Source organism: Kwoniella shivajii, chromosome 7 (genome assembly GCF_035658355.1).
Source record: "Kwoniella shivajii chromosome 7, complete sequence".
NCBI lineage: Eukaryota > Fungi > Basidiomycota > Tremellomycetes > Tremellales > Cryptococcaceae > Kwoniella > Kwoniella shivajii.
This window is the reverse complement of record NC_085914.1, coordinates 224,632-244,635: the sequence shown is the minus strand read 5'-3', so window position 1 is coordinate 244,635 and position 20,004 is coordinate 224,632. Positions and strand designations below refer to the sequence as shown.

The 20,004-nt window shown below is 43.7% G+C and overlaps 8 protein-coding genes across 8 annotated transcripts; 5 read left to right on the top strand and 3 right to left on the bottom strand.

Moving 5' to 3' along the window:
• Positions 1–1,014: 1,014 nt before the first annotated feature.
• Positions 1,015–2,165, top strand: IL334_005212 (uncharacterized protein; the record flags this gene model as incomplete). The annotated part of the gene is made up of 6 exons (XM_062936925.1): positions 1,015–1,164; positions 1,228–1,287; positions 1,357–1,420; positions 1,493–1,790; positions 1,923–2,081; positions 2,141–2,165. The coding sequence occupies 6 exons, from the start codon at positions 1,015–1,017 to the stop codon at positions 2,163–2,165; spliced, it is 756 nt and encodes a 251-aa protein (XP_062792976.1).
• Positions 2,166–2,361: 196 nt separating this feature from the next.
• Positions 2,362–5,283, bottom strand: IL334_005211 (uncharacterized protein; the record flags this gene model as incomplete). The annotated part of the gene is made up of 6 exons (XM_062936924.1): positions 2,362–2,507; positions 2,581–3,439; positions 3,511–4,883; positions 4,948–5,003; positions 5,067–5,099; positions 5,162–5,283. 6 exons carry the CDS (start codon positions 5,281–5,283, stop codon positions 2,362–2,364), a joined length of 2,589 nt encoding a protein of 862 aa, XP_062792975.1.
• Positions 5,284–5,740: 457 nt separating this feature from the next.
• IL334_005210 (uncharacterized protein) lies at positions 5,741–8,598 on the top strand (the record flags this gene model as incomplete). The annotated part of the gene is made up of 8 exons (XM_062936923.1): positions 5,741–5,875; positions 5,937–5,952; positions 6,022–6,343; positions 6,400–6,847; positions 6,906–7,109; positions 7,186–7,230; positions 7,293–7,394; positions 7,438–8,598. 8 exons carry the CDS (start codon positions 5,741–5,743, stop codon positions 8,596–8,598), a joined length of 2,433 nt encoding a protein of 810 aa, XP_062792974.1.
• Positions 8,599–8,901: 303 nt separating this feature from the next.
• On the bottom strand, positions 8,902–11,680 carry IL334_005209 (uncharacterized protein; the record flags this gene model as incomplete). Its single annotated transcript, XM_062936922.1, has 3 exons — positions 8,902–9,333; positions 9,394–9,844; positions 9,909–11,680. The coding sequence occupies 3 exons, from the start codon at positions 11,678–11,680 to the stop codon at positions 8,902–8,904; spliced, it is 2,655 nt and encodes an 884-aa protein (XP_062792973.1).
• A 549-nt stretch (positions 11,681–12,229) lies between these two features.
• Positions 12,230–14,374, top strand: IL334_005208 (uncharacterized protein; the record flags this gene model as incomplete). The annotated part of the gene is made up of 9 exons (XM_062936921.1): positions 12,230–12,443; positions 12,507–12,624; positions 12,694–12,790; positions 12,859–12,922; positions 12,981–13,035; positions 13,102–13,286; positions 13,350–13,579; positions 13,659–14,174; positions 14,246–14,374. The coding sequence occupies 9 exons, from the start codon at positions 12,230–12,232 to the stop codon at positions 14,372–14,374; spliced, it is 1,608 nt and encodes a 535-aa protein (XP_062792972.1).
• A 452-nt stretch (positions 14,375–14,826) lies between these two features.
• IL334_005207 (uncharacterized protein) lies at positions 14,827–16,088 on the top strand (the record flags this gene model as incomplete). Its single annotated transcript, XM_062936920.1, has 2 exons — positions 14,827–14,930; positions 15,068–16,088. 2 exons carry the CDS (start codon positions 14,827–14,829, stop codon positions 16,086–16,088), a joined length of 1,125 nt encoding a protein of 374 aa, XP_062792971.1.
• Positions 16,089–16,528: 440 nt separating this feature from the next.
• On the bottom strand, positions 16,529–18,089 carry IL334_005206 (uncharacterized protein; the record flags this gene model as incomplete). The annotated part of the gene is made up of 3 exons (XM_062936919.1): positions 16,529–17,301; positions 17,423–17,603; positions 17,790–18,089. 3 exons carry the CDS (start codon positions 18,087–18,089, stop codon positions 16,529–16,531), a joined length of 1,254 nt encoding a protein of 417 aa, XP_062792970.1.
• A 309-nt stretch (positions 18,090–18,398) lies between these two features.
• Positions 18,399–19,755, top strand: IL334_005205 (uncharacterized protein; the record flags this gene model as incomplete). Its single annotated transcript, XM_062936918.1, has 4 exons — positions 18,399–18,553; positions 18,651–18,823; positions 18,893–19,006; positions 19,106–19,755. 4 exons carry the CDS (start codon positions 18,399–18,401, stop codon positions 19,753–19,755), a joined length of 1,092 nt encoding a protein of 363 aa, XP_062792969.1.
• Between the last annotated feature and the right edge of the window lie 249 nt (positions 19,756–20,004).

Here is a 20,004-nt window from a genome sequence, read left to right as displayed (position 1 = left end):
TGTTCAAGAGAAGTAGTAGTGATATCTTTATCAGCTGATAAAAGCGCAGTCGGTATCTTATACATAGCGGACAATCGCTATCACAAGAAGAGCCACCTACACAGTACCAGATATACTACTGTACTGAGGATCAAGAACGCACGCTCAGGTGATCAATGGTCGAGGTGTAAGGAATGCCTCAGACTGAAAAGGCTGACATTCCTCCATTCTCTTTCGGCGAGGCACAAACAACAAACAACCAAAACATTAGTTTTTAGGTATGACGTAATTCACCGAACAATGGGGATTTCACCGAAGAAATTGATTTAAGCTTACCATTCTGTTACAACTTGGCAAAGCTTCCGCGTCACGTTTCATTGGTATTTGGGTTAATCAGAATACATATGATAAGTTTCGAGTAAAATCTTCCAGGAAGACTAGAGCTGCACCTGTCAGAACTCTGAATTCTTACCTCGAGCGTGTTAGGTGAAAATGAACAGGCAACCTTCTTTCTGTAGGTCAGACTACGGTATCAGCGGCATCTCCCAATTACTTTGACATCTTTCACTGGGCTGGGGCATTCGGTGTCTGTAGTTCCAGCCAGCTACAACCAATAACTTGTACTTTTATATGGAGCGAATAATTCTTTCCTATCCATATCCCCGTATACGCACACTCAGCTTGTCTGTGCGTTTACGGGAAGATCTCGAAGGTATCAGATAACGTGATTTCCATACACATGTGGTGACAAGCTATTTCTGATGATCGGTGATGGCCGATGTCACCGTAGCTGTCGATCATTGTAACTGGCACATACGGGACAAATCTTGTGATCCAATGAGGATCGAGATGCAAGTCAGCATTTACTGTAGCATACTCGTATCTGTCTTCCCATTTTTTCGATTTTTATTTCTGTGGGGTGAATCATCATCTTAGTTGTTTGTACAAAAGTCTCATCACTGAGCTCGTCACCGTCACCAAGCGTTCCAAGTCTGTTCACATTTCTAAAGATAGTAACTCGGAAATTCCAAGAAAATGTCCAATGAAAGAGGAGAAACCACCCCGCTCCTTCCATCTACTGCTGAGCCGTCTCCTTCACGTCAACCAGAAGATACACCTGAACAAGCGGTTGGAGTTGATATAGTCCCTACAGCAATGGATAAGGCTGCTTTAGCTTCAGTTCTTGTATGTATTTGTCTAGCATTGGTTACATTGCTATGATCGCTGATTTGGGCATCTGACGGATAGATCGGGGCCGCTTTAGTTCTTGGTGTATCATGGTTTCTTGTTTTCTCGGGCGATCTGAAGGTGCGTAGTTGACCTCCTCGTTCGCAAGTAGAATCAGAGCTTCTTTTCCGCTAACCGAGTGGTCGATAGGCAATGGGATGGTTCGCAGTACATCCACCAATGCAATCATTAGCTATAACAGCTTTTTTACTTGGTATGTACTTTATATATTCTTTCTTCGGAATTAGACTTATACAAAGTTCCTGTTTGGGTGTGATGGATATAGGTATAACACCACTTCAGCCACCTGCTAGTAATTCCAATATCAAATCGACTAGGTTTAAATCACATCAAACGATAATGTTAGGAATCGCACTTCCAGTATTAGCGATTGGAAGTGCAGCTATGATTTACAACAAATATTTACATGGAGCTAAACATTTTACTTCATGGCACGCTAAATTTGGTCTTGTTACTGTTATTTGGGTATTGACTCAAGCTACTATCGGAGCTGCTACTGTGTGGTACGGAGGTAAAGCTTTCGGTGGTCCCAATAACGCAAAGAAAGTTTACAAGTATCATAGGTAAGTCTTATCTCCTTCACCATTGAATATCTTGTGTTTATTTGACGAAATATCTTGTCACTCCCCGGTTATGTTTTGCACGAAAATATCGCCCGTTGAGCTTTTCGGCTAATCCGTTGTTCTTGTCAATAGATTATCTGGATATCTCCTCGTAACTCTGATGTTAATCACGATTCACCTTGCTGGAATTCACTCAGATTGGGCGAACGGAAGAGGACATAAAAACCTAAGGATCCTAGCATACTACATTGGATTACCTTTAATATGGATTGGGATCTTATTGAGATCTAGGTGAGTTTTCTCATAATCGAAAGCCTACCAAGGTAGCTGAATCACAATTTCGTTTACAGACCAAGCAAGATGAAGTTTTTGTAAAACCGTAAACTACATGATGCGGGCAGCACAAGCTCTTGCTAGCGGAAGAACGGAAATCTCCTAATTGATGGATCTGGCAAACTCCGATGAAACGATATCAAAAGTAAATATACTCGCAAAATCAATCTCAAATGCATGCAAAGATCTTTGATTCTGTACATATGCACCTTTTCGGTGCACACACGCACGTAACCAATCAGAGACCAGTCCACTCTAAATCTTCTTCGATCGTAAATCTGACGTCTCCTACCATTGTTTGAGCATCTACGCCAACTTTGAGAGACCATTCTCCTAATTCTGCTCTGAAGGTATTCCATACCTCATCCCAATGCGAAATGGCATCTATTGAAGGAGGACAAAAAGATAAGCTGTCGTTATCTATTTTGCAGGTAAAAAATCATGAATCATAACTTACATTTGTCCAATGTGACCGTCACAGTAGTTGATTCGCCGGGTGAGAGATCTTTGACTTTCTTGAATGCCTGTAAGGTTTGTTTGGGATGTTTCAAGCTTGTAGGAGATTCTTCAGGAGGACAAGTATAGAAATGTACTGAATGACTTCCAATAACCCCCCCTGTATTTTTCACTTTAACTTCCACTTCAATTTTCCATTCATCTGGCGAAACACCTTGCTTGGGAGTATTGGTAATTTTGAGATCTGAATATTCGAATGTTGTATAAGATAAACCATGACCAAAAGGGAATAAAGGTTTGATTTGTCTTTCATTATAATGTTTATATCCTACCCAGATTCCTTCCTCGTAATGAATTTTAGTTCTGGCTGATTTATAATTCAATGCTGCGGGTATATCCTCTTCTCTTTTAGGGAACGTAATTGGTAATCTACCTGATGGATTTATTCTACCGTATATTATATCCGCTATTGAATTTCCAGTTTCATTACCTCCATACCAGGCATAGACTACCCCCGAAACTTTATCTATCCAAGGCATAGATACGGCTGATCCAGCTTGAATGACGACTACTGTTTTTGGGTTTGCTTCTGCCACTCGAGATATGAGTTCATCCGTTCGGAGAGGCAGTGATAAGTTAGGTCGATCATATCCTTCACTTTCCCAATCTGCATTAAGACCAGCAATTATTAAAGGAACATCCACTGACTTTGCCAGTTCCACAGCATCTAAAATCGCTTGTTCAGGATCGATGTTAGGATGAGCACCTAATCGCATAGCATTAATATTGAAAGGCGTAGAATCACTGGTTTCGAGAGTCGAAGGAACTCTACTATCGTGTAGGTATCGCAATGAGTATGACTGATAATATCGAATAAGTACAAGTAAGAATCTGTGAGAGTCATTTCCTTCCAAAGCGGATACGGACTCACCTTTCCAGCTTCGACCTTGAAAACAGCCTTTTTTTCCAAGCTTCCATTACCGAGATACCCAGTACCTCTAGAAGTATACTTAGAATTATCAAGGATCAACTGGTCATCAATCCATAACCAAGCTTTACCAGTGACGCAAGAACCAAATTCCCATTCTCCACTTTCTGTAGGAGTGAAAATCGAAAGGAGTTCAGTGAAATAGTGATCTCCAAGTTTAGGATCTTTAAAATCTGCCATAAACAAATCTGATGTTTCCCATTGTTCCGTTATAACAGGTTGAGGTGCTTGTTTGTCTTCGATGATAGGATAATGTTTCAAATCGAATCCTGGTTTCTTATCTAATGTGGTGAATTCTTCTCCTAAAACAGGGAGGTATTTTGACGTTTCAGCTCCTATTGAATATGATAATTCCACTCCTTCGGGTTTGTAAGATTGTAGACCTTGCCAAGGTGATACCGACCAAGCTGAACGAAGTTGTGCTGATCCACCTCCAGTCAAGACTTTCGTTTTTGCGTTAGGACCTATGACACCAATCTTCTGAGGCTTGTTGAGAGGTAAGACATCATCAACATTTTTAAGTAAAACAATACCTTCATAACCGATCTTTCTAAGAATCTTTGCATCTGCGTTCTGATGCTCTGTTCTGGTCTTTTCTTCACTAGGAGCAGCATATACCAATGATTCATTCATTTTAGCAACTTTTTGGACCCAATTCAGGATCTGAGTTACGTTTCTATCAAGAGTGCGTTTATCGATTTTATGAGAGTGGATGGAATGTGAAACTAATTCTTCTTGACGCCACTTCGTAGGGCCTGGCATTTCGATATTCAATCCTGCGTTGATTGAGTCTGATACAGAATAAACTCCGAACCAATCTGACATTATCAATCCATCAAACTTCCATTCTTTTCTCAATATATCTTGAAGAAGCCAATCATTTTCCGAACAGTGTGTACCATTCACTTTATTATAGGAAGTCATGAATGCCCATGGTTTGGAATGTTTCTGCGCGATTTGAAATGGTCTTAAGTATATATCTCTCAACGGTCTAGATGCAATTATACTGTCTTCACCCATTCTCTCGTGTTCTTGATCATTAGCTACAAAATGTTTAATTGTCGCAGAAACACCTTTATCTTGTAATCCATTGATATACGACGCAGCAAGCAAACCCGAGTGTGTTGGATCTTCAGAAAATGATTCAAATGCTCTTCCACCAAGGGGTGATCTTTGAATGTTGATAGTAGGTGCTAATAAACATGAAGCATTTCGAGATTTTGTCTCTTCTGCAAGTAATGATCCCATGAGTTCAGCGATTTCGGTGGAGAACGTAGCGCCAAGGCAAGTCGCATTGGGAAATGCTAATGCAGGACCTGTGATCACAAGACAATTCATCATATCTCAGCTATACTTCGTAATAAAGGAACAAATACTTACACATGTGATAGAAGCTCTCCCCTCTAGCACCATTCGGCCCATCTGATAATTTGATACTGATAAAAAATAGACATCAATGCTCTATCTCCGGTCTGAGACAGCTTTCAGGATAAACATACCTCGGGACATTGAGTCTAGGTATGGGTACGGTACTGATTGGACGCATATGTAAGTGATTTGCTATACCCATCTGAGGGAGGAAATAGCAACTCACTTCCACCAGTCTTTACCAGCTAATAAAGAGATCTTTTCATCTTGTTTCATTCCCTTCACCAGCTCTGGGATCGAAGCTGTGAGAAAAGATTTGTCCATCTGATCATTAGTCTGTGCGGCCATTCTGTCGACTCGAGATGTCTAAGTGGTATATGACCTAAAGGTCGAATGAAAGGTTTGAAACGGATTGAAGGGATGCCTAAAAGATCAAGCCAAATCTACAGTCAAGCACGTCGGAGTACTTGAGAGGCAGTTGAGTTCTGAGTATCACCCCCCTCGACACAGGTGCTGATATACTGTGGGTGTCTATATAATCCATGTTATCGCAATGAGGGACAGACAGACGTCAAAAGAGACGCCTTTTCGGCGTAATTGCCATATCAACCGCAGATTTTCCCCACATAGTTTATCCGAGTTTCACCCGAAACTTCCGGAAGGGAAAGGAGCCGGCAATAGTCCTGTACGAAATGAAATGACGAAGTGGGGATATCAGTAACACATTCTACATTTGCTTCCCACTTACTCTCCACATAACCATTCAACGGCCATGAATGCTCATTCAACCCTGCCTTAGACTACGATGCCACCCCAGAGGGAGACCACAAGTTCCCCTTTGCCTCTCGCGTCCTCAATCAAGTCCTTATCGCCGGGACCCCGAGGATTGTATCTGTGTCCATATTGCAGCAGAGGATTCAATAAGCATGAGCATCTACAGGTCAGTCAAATAACCTTGATGACGTCTGATAATAAAGTTGATTTCTGTTCCTGCCTCATAGCGACATGAGAGGGCTCGTAAGCAGCTTCTTCTACGGTATGGTACTTGCGCGTGCATTGCTGATTACAGTGCACAAGGGACTGTAGACACTATCACAAAACCCTTTCAATGCACCGCTTGTGATCGGAAGTTCAGTCGACAAGATTCGATGCAGAGACATTTGCGGCTGAAGCACAGATCAGCATCTCAGTCTGTAATTGAATTGTCTGCAGGAGAGGAGTCCTTGCCTATATTGGGTGGCTCAGAACCACCATTCGGCTTCAGTCCTACTGCGGTCTCTTTGCCGGCCCATCCGGAAGCAGGTCGTCCTTATGACGCGGACACTGTAGGGAGCAGTATATGGTTGAGTGAAATGATGGACCCCCCCAGTTCCACATTGAGAACAACACTTTCTGGGCACGACCCAAAGTAAGTGTTCCTGGCAATCGTCACGCGTACTAAACTCATAGGTTTGGTACAAATAGAAGTCTACCAAACGGCGACACTTTCAGAACAGTCCCTGAGGCCACTCATACGTCCACGTCCTCCACCCTCGGGATCAGCAGCACGAATGAAAGTGCACAAACTGTGGCAACGTATCCAGAGTTTGATACTGTCGACTTCCCGATAGGTGCACCGCCTTCGGGTGATGACATGTGGCAGCTTTTGTCGGAAGAGATTCTGCCAGGTTCTCATAGTCTTCACGCCTCTCCGCATTTCTTAGCTGAACTTGGACTTGATGCAAACGCATTTTTCCAGAGCTCGACAGATCCTGTGAGCCGCGGACCTCAATGCGGTGACGTAGTACAAGATACAGACTCGTATCTTGATAGAGGTAGCTTCGAAGGCCCTTCACTATCTTCAAATGCGGTCAATGTAGAAGAGCGCGGAGAATTTGCTTTGTCAGCCACAAGTACCATGATGGCGCGGATGGTAGGTGATTGTATCTTGTGTGGACGATCTCAAACCCTGACATGTTATACACTTCAAGTCATCGAGTATCCCTACCGAAGTCCCCCCTCTATCCTCGGAACTGCTGGCGCTCTGCCTGAACATGTTTTGGACCCGTATATGGCCAACGTACCCATTAATTCACCCTTCTACGTTCAATATGCGACAGACCTCTGCTCCCCTGCTCATCAATATGGTTGCTCTTGGAAGCTTAGCGACACAGAATAAGAATATACAAATCAAGGTAAGTCCTTCGCCAAGTTTGCGCTTTCTACAAACTCTATTCGCGACCGGTGACTGACATATGACAATATGTGTAGGGGACCTCTTTGTGGAACTTGACAAATAGAAGTATCATTCTTAGTGTGAGTGAATGTGATCCGAACGATGATATAAATACTAATCTGTCCAACCTTATCGTTCAAAGTGGAATCAACTGATAGAAAATCGGGGACCATACGATGCTTGCAAAGGCGTCCAGTTGATACAGACTCTGGCTCTTGGATCACTGTTTGCCTCGACCTCAGCGGTGAGTCGGGCCCCACTCTTGAGCTGGCTAATTTAGATTTTAGAGTCCATTTGTAGTCAATGCTGCAGGAATGTCCCTAGCGAATGGGTTTCGATGGTCACAACTTGCCGGTGTGGACGATCCTCAAATCGTCAATCGGACTTTCCTCGTTGCTGCTGAAGAACAACTCACAGATACGGAATTGGAAACTAGATGGAGGCGTTGGGCAACTCTTGAAGACTTGAAACGATCCTTGAATATGCTTTACAGCATGGATTGCTCGCTAGCTGCAATGACAGGTTTACCCACGACGGGACGACACCTTAGCATACCGTATGGTGGACCGTGGGACGATGAAGCGAGCTATCTCGCTGCAAATGCGGGTTCTTGGAGGAAGGCAATTAATTCCAGTCGCAGCAAAGTACCGTCCGTGACATACGAACCATTGGCAAACATGTTCCAATATTTTTTCAAGCAAGACACCAGCTTCGACAACGATCTAGCATCCTTGTCGTTCATGTCAAGAGGATCTATTCTAGATGGTTTAACATCGCTCATTTTAGACGCTTCTCGTCCCCAATACGTGACAGGCTTTGGGCTCGCTGATTTACAGTCAACTGATCGGGCACTAAGTCGTTTCTATACAGTCTTTCTTCATCGAACACCCGATCTACGAACACAAAGTGTCCTCATTGGCCTTTGGCACGAAAGGGTTATAATGTTAGGAAACGTCATAGGCAAGCAGAAAGGTCACTTAGGATCACAGCTCTGGAAGACCCCTCTCGGTCGTCATATTTTACTGCACGCCAATAGCATTAGGCAGATTATGGAAAATATCAGATTGGGTCGGGCAAAAATACCTATGGCCAATCAAGTACAAGTAGCATATGCGGCTGCAACGGTTTTCCGAGATTATGTAGAAGCCAACAGTATCAACCCTACCACATTATCAGCCGGGTCCTACTCTTTAAATATGACCGTGGATTGGCAACAGCTTAACCACTCGATGGGGTCATGTTGTTCGGGAGAATCGGTGGATATATCGACCTCATCCTCGCCCCTTAATGCCAAGGATTTTATCATTCACGGCGGAACACCAGTTCTGCATGGCCTTCAATTGAGCAGTCACGATATAGATCCATTCATGACAGTGCTGGCAGCTCTCGGGCGAACTTTCCCTCGAGCTGAAGCATTAGCCTCGGCTCTAAGCGATAAAATTTTGTAACCCTTTGTAAATGGTTAGCGATTCAGAAAAAAATGTATGCAAAAGACTACATGCACGTTGCGATCAACGAAAATACGCGTGGGAAATGCACTCTATAATGATTTTTGTTTTTGGTGTTTGCTACAAGCAACATGTACACATAGGGCACATTCTTAGCTTCCGCTATACCCCATTTTGAGATCCTCACTCTGACGATCCCATTTGACTAATATCGGGGAAATGTTTGTCTTTTGATGCCAACAGCTGGGACAATGAGGAGCTGGGCGTCAGGCTTCGATTCATACGTTTACAACTACAGCTTGTTTAAGCGATTTCATCTATGAGAGGTATAGTCATTGAATGATAAATAGGCTTAGGTGGCCAGCGAGGATCTACGTCATATTCAACTACAAATCTCCTATCTCCGCTCCCGACCTCGACTTGGATATTGCCAATATCCACCTTCGCTCTCGTATTTGGAGGTACCGAGATGTCTACAGTCATCTTACCGTTTTCCAGCTGCCAAGAACATCTGATGAGTCCATACGGACAGAGGTGTCTGACTTCTGCTGAAGTGACTGTACCCCCTGGTCGGGGTGCGATGAGGAACCTCTTCCAACCAGGTTCTAGGGGTGACAGTCCTCCGATCGTACTGTGCATAAAGGAGGCTACCGCTCCCAAGGCGTAATGGTTGAACGAAGTCATTTCTCCAGGATTGATCGTACCATCTGGACGCATGCTATCCCATCTTTCCCACTGTATATAGAAGATTCAGCTAAAGGCAAAGAGGATGTCTGAGCTATAATAGACACTCACGACCGTAGTAGCACCCATACTGACGCAATAGAGCCAGCTTGGGCACTGTTTTTCTTGAAGCATTCTATATGCAAGATGCAGTCTGTCATTATCTGCGAGGACCTTGAGGATGATCGGTGTGCCAGCAAAACCCGTAGCCACTTTGAAAACGTTACTCCGAACGAGTTCGTCTAGACGACCTAATGCAACCTCTCGTTGATCGTAAGAAAGGAGATCGAAGTCCAAAGACAGAGCCAAGGCGGTTTGAGAATCGGATACTGTTCTACCAGTTTTGGAAACGTATTGATCGGAATATTTCTGTTTCAGATCTTGATACTCAGACTCGAAAGAATTGGCATCTTCCTCCTCGTCGAGTAAACGTGAAATTTGAGCCATTTTTCGAGTCACATGGACGAGATATGCATCTGCGACTAGCAGCGGGTCCGTTCGACCATCCCCTGGAAAATCCGGTCTATATAATCTCATGATTAGCAGAGTTCCAGGAGCAAGTCGGTGAATTCGCAGTACCAACTCACGGAGCTGCTGGATCGAGCCAGTCTCCCAACTGAATATGATCAGGTGATCTTTGACCCCATAACCCATTCTCTCTTCTAGGTATCCCCTGTTTCAACCATTGTCGCATACTATCGTATTGTCTTGACAGTATTTTGGAATCTCCAAAAGCTTCAAACAGGGCCAAAGGTGCGAGTACAGCCACATCACCCCAGACTGCCAGAGGCATATCGGCTTGAGGATATATTTTTCCAATGACATCAGGGACCACCATGGGTGGCACACCGTTGTTAGTCGCTTGTTCAACAGCCAAATCCTCCAACCAACCTGAAAGCATGAGATTGGTATCATAGAGGAAATTGGCGGTCTTGCTGAAAACTTGTAAATCGCCAGTCCATCCAAGACGCTCATCACGTTGAGGACAATCGGTAGGCACGCCGACAAAGTTACCTTTCATGCCCCACACGACATTCTCATGTAGAAGATTGATGAGCGCGTGAGACGAATGGAACCAACCGGTTTTTTCCATATCCGTGTGAACGACAATTGCGGTAATGTCACTGAGTTCCATCTCGCCGTTCCAACCTTCGATTTGTATGTATCGAAACCCGTGAAACGTAAAAGTTGGCTCCCATCCATTGAAGAAAGAACGTTCAGATCCACAAATAATCGTATCCTGACATTTTGCTGCACGAAGAGGTCGTATACCGAGCTCTTGATCTTCTAAAACCTCAGCATGTGTGAACGTTATCTTGTCTCCAGCAATGATTTGGCATGGTCCATTATTGATTTTGATCCAACCAACGAGATTCTGACCGAAATCAAGAATGGTCTTTCCAGATGGCGTGATGATAATTTCTTTGGCTTCAACTTCCGCCATTCGCCTGATAGGCGCTTTATCAAGAACCAGTTTCGCTTTAGGAAACTCTAGTATATCCACTTCGAATTCATTGGATCTTCCATTGCCAATCAATCTAGCATCTACAGTCTCGCCGTCATAGATTCCTGAAAAGAGTATTGGACTTGAACATCCTTTCCAAGTCGAGTCGGTCTTGATGATCACTTCATCTCCCACCATCAGTTGGGCGATCAACCCATTCCGATTCCCCCATAGATTCCTTTTCCCTCCCAAGAATCCTAAACGACCAGAGTACCAGCCCTCAGCTATGTGACCTTCTATCGTGTTGTGGCCGATCTTCAAAAGAGAAGTCACGTCGCATGCCTGATAATACAATCGGTGATCATAACTCGTCCATCCGGGCTTCAATACTTGTGTCCCAACAACTTGACCATTGATTTTCATTTCGTATATCCCGAGAGCGGTCGCATAAAGTCTGGCGGGCTTGTCGATATCTTTGAGCTCGAAAGTGCGGTGGAGTAGAAATGGTCGCGAAGGTTGTTGGGGATCAGAAGACACTCGGGAAGCTGGGGATACAATTGAGATCGCCTCGGCTCTCCAATCTGAACGCGCTAGTAGCGCTGCTTCGAGCTGAGTTGTATACCAAGGCGTATCAATGTCATCAGTCCCGTTGGCTTTGACCGAGACCGAGACAATTTCGCAAGAATTCAAGGGAGCGGAGGGCCACGGGACCAAAACAGATTTTGATGAAACTACATGACATTCTTCAGTACCGAAGGATCGCTTGATCCGAATGTCGTATGAAGCTTGAGACCAGTCTTGAGTTGATCCTGCGAAGCGCCATGAGATGCGAGGTGCCGTGACTCCAACCGCCGAGTTTTCGCGATAATTTTCGAAGGTTAGACGAGAGATGACCAATTTAGTAGGAGAAGGCATGATCTGCACTGGCTCGCGAATATTGGCTGTCAAGGTAAATTCAAAGGATAAAAAGACTCAGAGTACCGGGAAATATCACTTTGTCTCAAACACCTTTCTTGAATATGATCGTAGCCAAATGTCATTCAGGCGCCAGTCCCACATTGTGAAACTCGCTGGAACACAGTACCGCGGACCGGCACGCCCACAGAGTTCCCCACACACTGTCGGTTACATTGTTCCGAATGCCGGCATTTTCCCACCAAACGCCCCACATGTTCCGAGAACACTGGTCTAATCCGGCGTCGTATACACATGTGACTATTTCTTCCCTTGCTTGGTCGTTCCTTGGAGTAGGTTGCGAGTCGGTCCAAAGCTTCCCCGCTGATACACGGAGGGATCTCCAGCTGCCCCACACTGGTTGCGACGCCGCGTCTATATCGTACTGCGAGTTCCCCACGAAGCCCCTAAAATAATATATAAAAAGGCTCGGGTTGGTTTGATTTGCATGATATTTGGGACACCAGCCTCCAGCACATTTACAACAGATCACTGATACCGATCCTCGCAATGCAAATGTTACTCCAGAACGATGGACACGACCCAGTAGATGTCGACAGCAAACCTGAGCAACTGTTCAGGGAAGATGCGGCCGACAATGATCAATATGCTCCCGAATATCTGTCATGGTCACTATTCACCACTATCAAGCAATTCTGGCGAGCAATGCTCTATTGTTTTATTGTATCATTAGGTGCGATGTACGATGGGTTTGCGGTCTCTGGTTAGTGAAAATTAATCATCTACACCGTCGTAAGATACTTATGGGTGGTCGCAATCTCCGCAGTTCCCGGAAGTATTATTGCACATCCTGCTTTCATCAAGCAATTTGGATCAGTCATCTCGGCTGCTGGTGTCCTGGAACTTGATGCCCTTCATGTCTCCGCTTGGAGTGCCTGCCAAAAGTAAGATACAAGGTCTTTTCAAGGTCTAAGCTGCGATAGTGATGGCTGATGATCTGACCGTGTACTTAGCGGTGGCCAAATTTTCGGAATGCTTTCAGGACCGTCATTCAGTGATTGGTTCGGCAGAAAAGCTGCGATGTGGGGGTTGGCTATTCTATTGATCATTGTTAGTACCAGCTCCATGTATAAGATCACTTCAGCCTTTCTTACTGATCATATCTTCTCTGTTCACAGGGTACTGTTCTTGAGATCGTCGCGAAGGATTGGCGTGTCTACGCTGTAGGCAAATTCCTGATAGGTGAGTTTGAGCGAGTGAATCAGGGAGTTGGTGACAAATTGACTCACTCTTTGTGTAGGAATGGGCACCGGTATGGTTCAAAGTGGTCTTACTGTATATATTGCTGAAGTGGCGTAAGTCTTCCTTATCTTTGTTTTCCCCTTCTTGGACCTTTGCGTATGCTAAAACATGGTTGCCAGACCGGTCCGATCAAGAGGAGCTGTTTTGTCGTTCTACAGTCTCGCATTTGCTTTGGGTCAACTTGCTTCTGCAGTTGGGTTACAAATCATAGCAACAAAGAGTCAATATCGAAACATCTTCTACTCAGAGTTTATCTTCTTGGCACTATTTATCCCTGCCCTAGTGTTCGCTCCAGAATCTCCCAGTGAGTCATGGTTCAAAACGTGGCCTTTGGTGCGATCGATCTCTAATGTGCCATTTGCTTCAGGTTGGTGTATCCGGAAGGGCCAAACAGATCGAGCGAAGAAATCTATTCGTCTTCTTTACGGAAACGTTCCAAGTCTAGACGTGGAAAAAGAGTATAACATGCTAAAGTTGACCGTGGACGAAGAAAGCAAAGGCAAGAGCGACAAAGTCTGGAGGGAATACCTCGAATGTTTCCAAGGATCAGACTTAAGAAGAACATGGGTATCTTTCTTGCCTTTGGCATATCAACAGGTAAATATCCACTTCTTTTCGATATGTACTGTAGGTCGGTTGCAAAGACAGCGCTCATTCTTTGATATTTCTTTTTTAGTTTGTCGGTATTGCATTATTCTTCGGTTATACTTCGTATTTCTTTCAACTCGCTGGTTATCCCCGACCGTTCGAGGCAAGCTTGATTCAATCTTGCATCCTTTTACTATTCCTCCTCATCTCGTTCTTCGTCATCGACAAGATCGGACGACGACCCCTGGTATTGGTGGGAGGAGCGATTATGTGTATTTGCTCATATTCTGTGGGAGGTATCGGATTCATGGCGACACTCCCAGGTACAGCTCTTGTCAGTCTTACTTGTGTTTGGACAGCTGCATATGCCCTTTCCGTCGGATGTGTGGGCTGGGCATACGTCGCAGAAACCTCAAGTCCTCGATTAAGAGCCAAAACCACTGGAATGGCAGCCGCGGGAACTGCTGCGTTTGGCTTGATCTTCCAATACTGTGTGCCACTCATGTTGAGTCCTCAAAAGGCCAACTGGGGATTGAAGATTGGATTGTTTTTCGGGTCGGTATCCATCTTTGGCTGGATCGTGGTTTACTTCTTTGTTCCAGAGGTAAGTTTGGATCTCAACTCACTTTTAGGGTATGACGATCAAGTATTGACGAAAAATCTGTGCATACGAAGACAAAAGGCAGAACATACCCCGAACTTGACGAGCTCTTCGAGAAGAAAATCCCATCTCGACAATTCGCTTCTTATGTCACCGAAGTGCAATCTGCCGCCTCTGCTCGAGCGACGAATCGCACTGAGTGATATGAGGAGGTAAATCCCTGGGAGAGGTGCGCTGTAAATGTTTGTTCCATGTAACGGATTCAATGCGTATGAATGTGTTTTCAAGACCGATGAGTCGCATTATCCTCTTGGTCCAAGTCCATGTGCAGCAGAACATGCTGTGGACTCTCAGCTTGTGTGTAGAGATATATGTATCTACTACGTTCATCTGCCACAAGCGTCTTTAACCGGGTCTCATACGTCATCATCATCATCATCACATCATCACGGTAAAATTCGATTAGGTTCCGTCCATATTGAGTTTTGCGATCTCACCAAAAAAGCTCAACCCCAACATTTCCGAATCCTTCTTTTTATTCCTGTCAATAGATTCTATCTTCTCGTTCTCACCTAATTACAAAGATTGTACTGCATCGCCTGTAGCATATCTCGGTCCAAGAGACATTTTAGCCCCTTTTTTTACCGTTAGAAGCATGTCTTTACCATCCCTCAATCCTGAAAAGACAGCTTCGGGTATCATAGTGGATCCAAGCACTTTAGAGAGAGTGATCCCTCAATCTAAGAGGAAAGATGGAACGTGAGTGTTTGCCACTCTTGTTCTCGCCCAGTAAGCGGAAGTGAAGGAATACGATCTTCCCTTGGTAGATGGTACCTTTCAGGCTTTTTGAATGCGAATGAAAAGCTACTGGGCTAATGTTTGGAACCCCGAATTAGCGTTCGAAAAGAACAGAAAGTTCGACCTGGATTCACACCTCAAGAAGATGTAGGTAGATTTCGATCTACAAGACAAGCTCAGGAAGATGCTAGATCATCTTCACGTCCAACTATACCAGGATCAAATAAACCTAAATCTCAATCTGCTAGTAATAGCGAGAACAACCCATTCGCATCTGAACTTAGAGAAAAGACGAAAGCGCAATTGAAGAATGAGAAAAGGAGAGAAAAGAAAAGAGAGAAAGTATCCGTTAATTGGGACGAAGATGATGATGACGAAGATGGTGAAGGTGAACTGGATCAAGCTTTCAAAGATGTGGATCAACAACGTAATAATTCAGTAGCTGGAGAAGGTAAAGGAGCGGAACAGAGCTTCCCACCTTTCGAAGGCTCAGGTGGTGTTCCCAATGAAAGCATAATAGATGAATTAAAGGATAAACCAGAAAGTGTAGGTAAAACAGCAGCTATAGAACCCACTCCTCCTGTAGCAGCTACTCCTCCGACACCGGAATCAAGCTCGACCCCTCCTCCATCTTCCACAAACAAAAAACCTTCGATCCTAAATGATAGGAAAGACGAGTTATCATCCTCATCGCAACCTCATCCTATCCAAGGAGGTCGAAAAGGACCTTTGGGGTTAGCACATCCTCCACCTATCGAAGAGCCTAAACCCTCACCTCCAAGTAGAGCAGATGGTAATGATTGGCGAACAGTGAAAAAGCCTCAAGGAAACAGAAAGAATAACAATAACGATAGTAAGCCTAGCGGACAACAAGGAAAGTCCAATGGTAAACCTAATCAGAATAAAGGAAACAAGCAACAAAACCAACAACGATCTAAGCCTGAGGACAAACCCGCTCCCGCATCTCCCGCGCCAAGGGAAAGAAAAGAAGTCAAAGTGCGTCAAGGCGGTGCGAACGATATCTCCTCATTAGCAAGCAGGGTTAGGAATCTCGTAGTCGCTAATACAGTCGGAAATACTCCCAAAGAGAAGAAGGAGACACCTACACCGGCCGCATAGGTCATTGACGAAAAGAAAACAAGATGGAGATTAGTGCGAGCAGGGAGAGCGAAATAGCAAGCGCGTCTTGTGAGGAGGCTGACGAACTATATCTTGTTTGCTTGAGAGCGCCAATTTTTGAAGACATCTGGAATGTCCTATATCTAGGATGTATATATTAAACATCGCATAGCCTACTAGAAACCAGGATTTTGTATAGAAATCATCCCATCTGCGATATCTTATTACAATCTGTCCAACATATAACTTAATGCATATTCAAACTCATATCTATAATCATAATAATGTAGAAAGCAATGCTATCAAATACCGTTCTCGTCTACCGTCTGTACAATTACAATCATTTACCTAATTAGCCTTGTCACTACTATAAAGCATGTCGATATCGAGCCTAAATGGTTTCTGTTATCTCGGCAATTAATCAATGAATTCACATGAATCTAAACTTGTGTTCCAAACACTCTACCTAATAAGACTTTTCTCAATTCTTCGATACCAGGAGTTTGAGTGATTATCCAAGGTAATTGTTTTGGTTTTTCTAATTTTTCTCCCATTCTACCTGTTGAATCATCTTTTTTCGTCGAACTTGAAGATGATATACCTTGATTTTTCAGTTTTTCATTTTTAGATCTATCTGCACCTGTTTCTTCACCTGTACCTCTTCTATCTACTACACACATTCCTCTTGTAAGTTCGCCAATTTTCTCAATTTGGAAATCCCTTTGTACCAATCTCCAACCGTCTTCTTCAAGAGGTGGTGAATTCCTCTTTCTTGTTGCGTGAGTCAGGGCGAACCACACTGCGACAGGATCATGCATTTCCATCGAATCTTCTAATCCAAAAGATGCTTGTAACCCTCTCACTCTGACTAACATGGCAGAAACAAATGATTCCAAGGGTGTAGGAGTATCATCTTTCTTAGATGGTAAATTACCATTGGAATCTGGTATAGCCACAACGGTCGGATGTATCAAATCTGAAAATGGGATAGCATGCGGTGTAGTTATATCTAATGGAGCTAAGATGAATTCGATTAAACCTGATTTGCAGGCCTGTAGTATTTGTGAGGCGGCGAACGGATCCGCGAAACAATTGAATTCAGCTGTGGGTGATGTATTTCCAGGATGTTCGAGGGTACCTCCCATCCATACGATACGAGATACTCGGGAGAACGTAGTAGGATCTGATCGAAGTGCATGGGCGAGGTTGGTGACTAAAAGTTAGACGATATCATGTCAGCTAATGGTTTGTCTGATGTATGACCATGAGGAGAAGACATGACTGAAAGGAGGTGTTGATGACGATAGTAGAGCGAGAATAGAGCCCGCACTCACGAGGTCCCAGAGCAATGATCACCACACTATCTTCGTCTTCTTCCCTCAGGATATCAAGCATGACTTGGTACGAAGGCTTATTCGAGATCTCCAAATGTTCATGAGGTACATCCTCTTCAAGTTCAGGTGGAGTGAAATGGGGATGAGTCACAGTTATATTTGATAAACCGTCTGGGCCGTGCTACAGGAAATGTACGAGTGATTAGTTTTCTACTCGAGGTGACCTCGATCTTGACGGCCACTTTTCAGAACGACTAGATCCAAGAAGGAGTTTCACTGTCCACCGGATCATGCAGCCATCCAAACTTGTCCGTCCCAGTTACAGATATCATTTCCTCGTGAGACAGGCGGAGGTCGGTCTACTCACGAAATAAGCAGCGACAGCTTTTTCACCTCCGATAGGACCATCTTCACCTAACGCCAATAATGTCTTCTTTCCAGGTTGTTTCAGAGTTTCATAACGATTTTCAGCTTCTGGAATCTCCGCAATTTCTTTTGCCAAGCTATGATATATCTTGAGTAAGTTACCATGGGCCACGGGAGCATGAGTATTTCCAAATACTATTGAAATCAAAGCTACTTCCAATTCAGGTGATGAGAGTGATAACAATATAGCTAGAACATCGTCTACGCCTGGATCTGTATCGAGTATGATCTTCTGAGCCATCTTGAGTGTTTCCTGATGATTGCGGATGAGAGAAGAGATGATAGTCTGTCTGTATTCGATGAATATGGAAGACAGTCTTAATATTACTAACTCGAGTTAAATATCACATTCATTCTCAGCTTCTGGACTTATACGGTCATGTCAGCGGACATCGCCGCTTTCATCCCTTCGTATACCCCGCATTTCCTCGAGCAACAGATTTTTTCCACGAAGTTGGGATCTGTTTGTTATCTTCTCCAATTCTGCGCATACTTCACTCGTGCTTCTCCATTCAAGCTACCATAGCATAAAGCGAAGAAGGTCCAAACGATGCCGCCACGCAACTCAGCTGATAGTGGTGTATTACTCGATGGAGTGCTGAATAACACTCAAGTTCCCCATCAATCATTATGTGTGATCAATGACGGAACTACCTTTTCAGGATTACCTATTTTCAAGGATATTCTTAGGAGAGCTATAAGAAGGTGGGTCACAACAACACGCTCAATGCAGTATCAGAACGTGAAGCTACAGTACGAAAGTATGATAGGACAAAACTGATGGGTCGATTCTCATGTGCAGAGGAGAAGAAGTCACGTTGATTAGTATACTCCACTCACCTGAAGATCTCTTACCATCAGATACAAGCTCCAGTTCAAGTGCCAAGATCAAGGTTATAGACTTGAGCGGCTCGGTACAAGGCTATAGTACCGAAGAGGACATAGGCACTATGAAAGATAAAATACTATCTACCTGTGAGCTACAAAAGTGTCGATGGAGAACCGAGGGAGCTGTCGAGCTGATGTTTGTCTTGTCTAACGTAGATACGTCAGGACAGATTTTCATCGATGCTTTGGATATCTTGGCTGAAGATTATTCTTCTTCAGCTGTATTATCACTCACAAGAAGCATATTGAACGTGATCAAGAAATCTAAAGGTATGTTTATGGTCTGATTTATTACCGTTACCTTTTGAATCGAAAATAAGTAGACCGGTAAGCTAATACCGAATCTTCGCTTTCGCTTGTGTACCATAGCACCGTCACGATTGATCCTTCTACTTCCACCATCATCAATCATACACTCAGCTTTGATACCACCTTCATTCAATTCAACTATTACTCTATTAACACCTCATCAACCGTCATTAGTACAACATCTATCAAAGTCATACTTATCACCAATATCAATTACGCCTTCGCCTAATTTGTGGATGATTTTGGAAAATGCAACTAAGCGTTCTATATCATCTGATTTAGCATATAAGGGAGAAGAAGGAATTGAGGCTGATCCAAATTGGTTAACAAATGGTGGTAATGCTATAATACAAGTATTAGTTAGAAAAGCAACGGGTGGAATTAAAGGTATATCAAGATCTTTAGAAGCTGCTAAATGTTCCACTGGTGATATTGATACAAGGTCAGAATTGGAAGTGATCGAATTAGAAGATATAATAAATTTGAACCCAATCACCAACCCAACAAACACTATCTCACCAATGGAGAATGGTGATAACAAACCAATTCAAAATCATTCTGAACTGGATTTACCATTCAATCTAAGTTTGACAGATGATCAAAGAAGGAAAAGAGCAGAAGTACCTTTACCTTATGCCCACGAAGGTGAAGGCGCAAGTGGTGACTTGATTTGGGAGGATGAAGAGGAGACCGATGATGAGGAGATTTAGCGACGTTATTGGGCGTGTCAATAAACGGTTTAATCATACATACCCTACACCGTTGAGCAGGTAACGGGAAAGAATCATAACCATGGTCTCACTCAAAAGTCCAAGGGCAACTTCAGATACCCATTCAATAGACCTAATTATGCAGGGTATATATGCATCCTTTTGAGCTATTGAAGTGGACGTATAACAGAAAACATATCGCTATGCTATCTATATGAGATTGACGATGAATTTGAGTGTCATATGAAT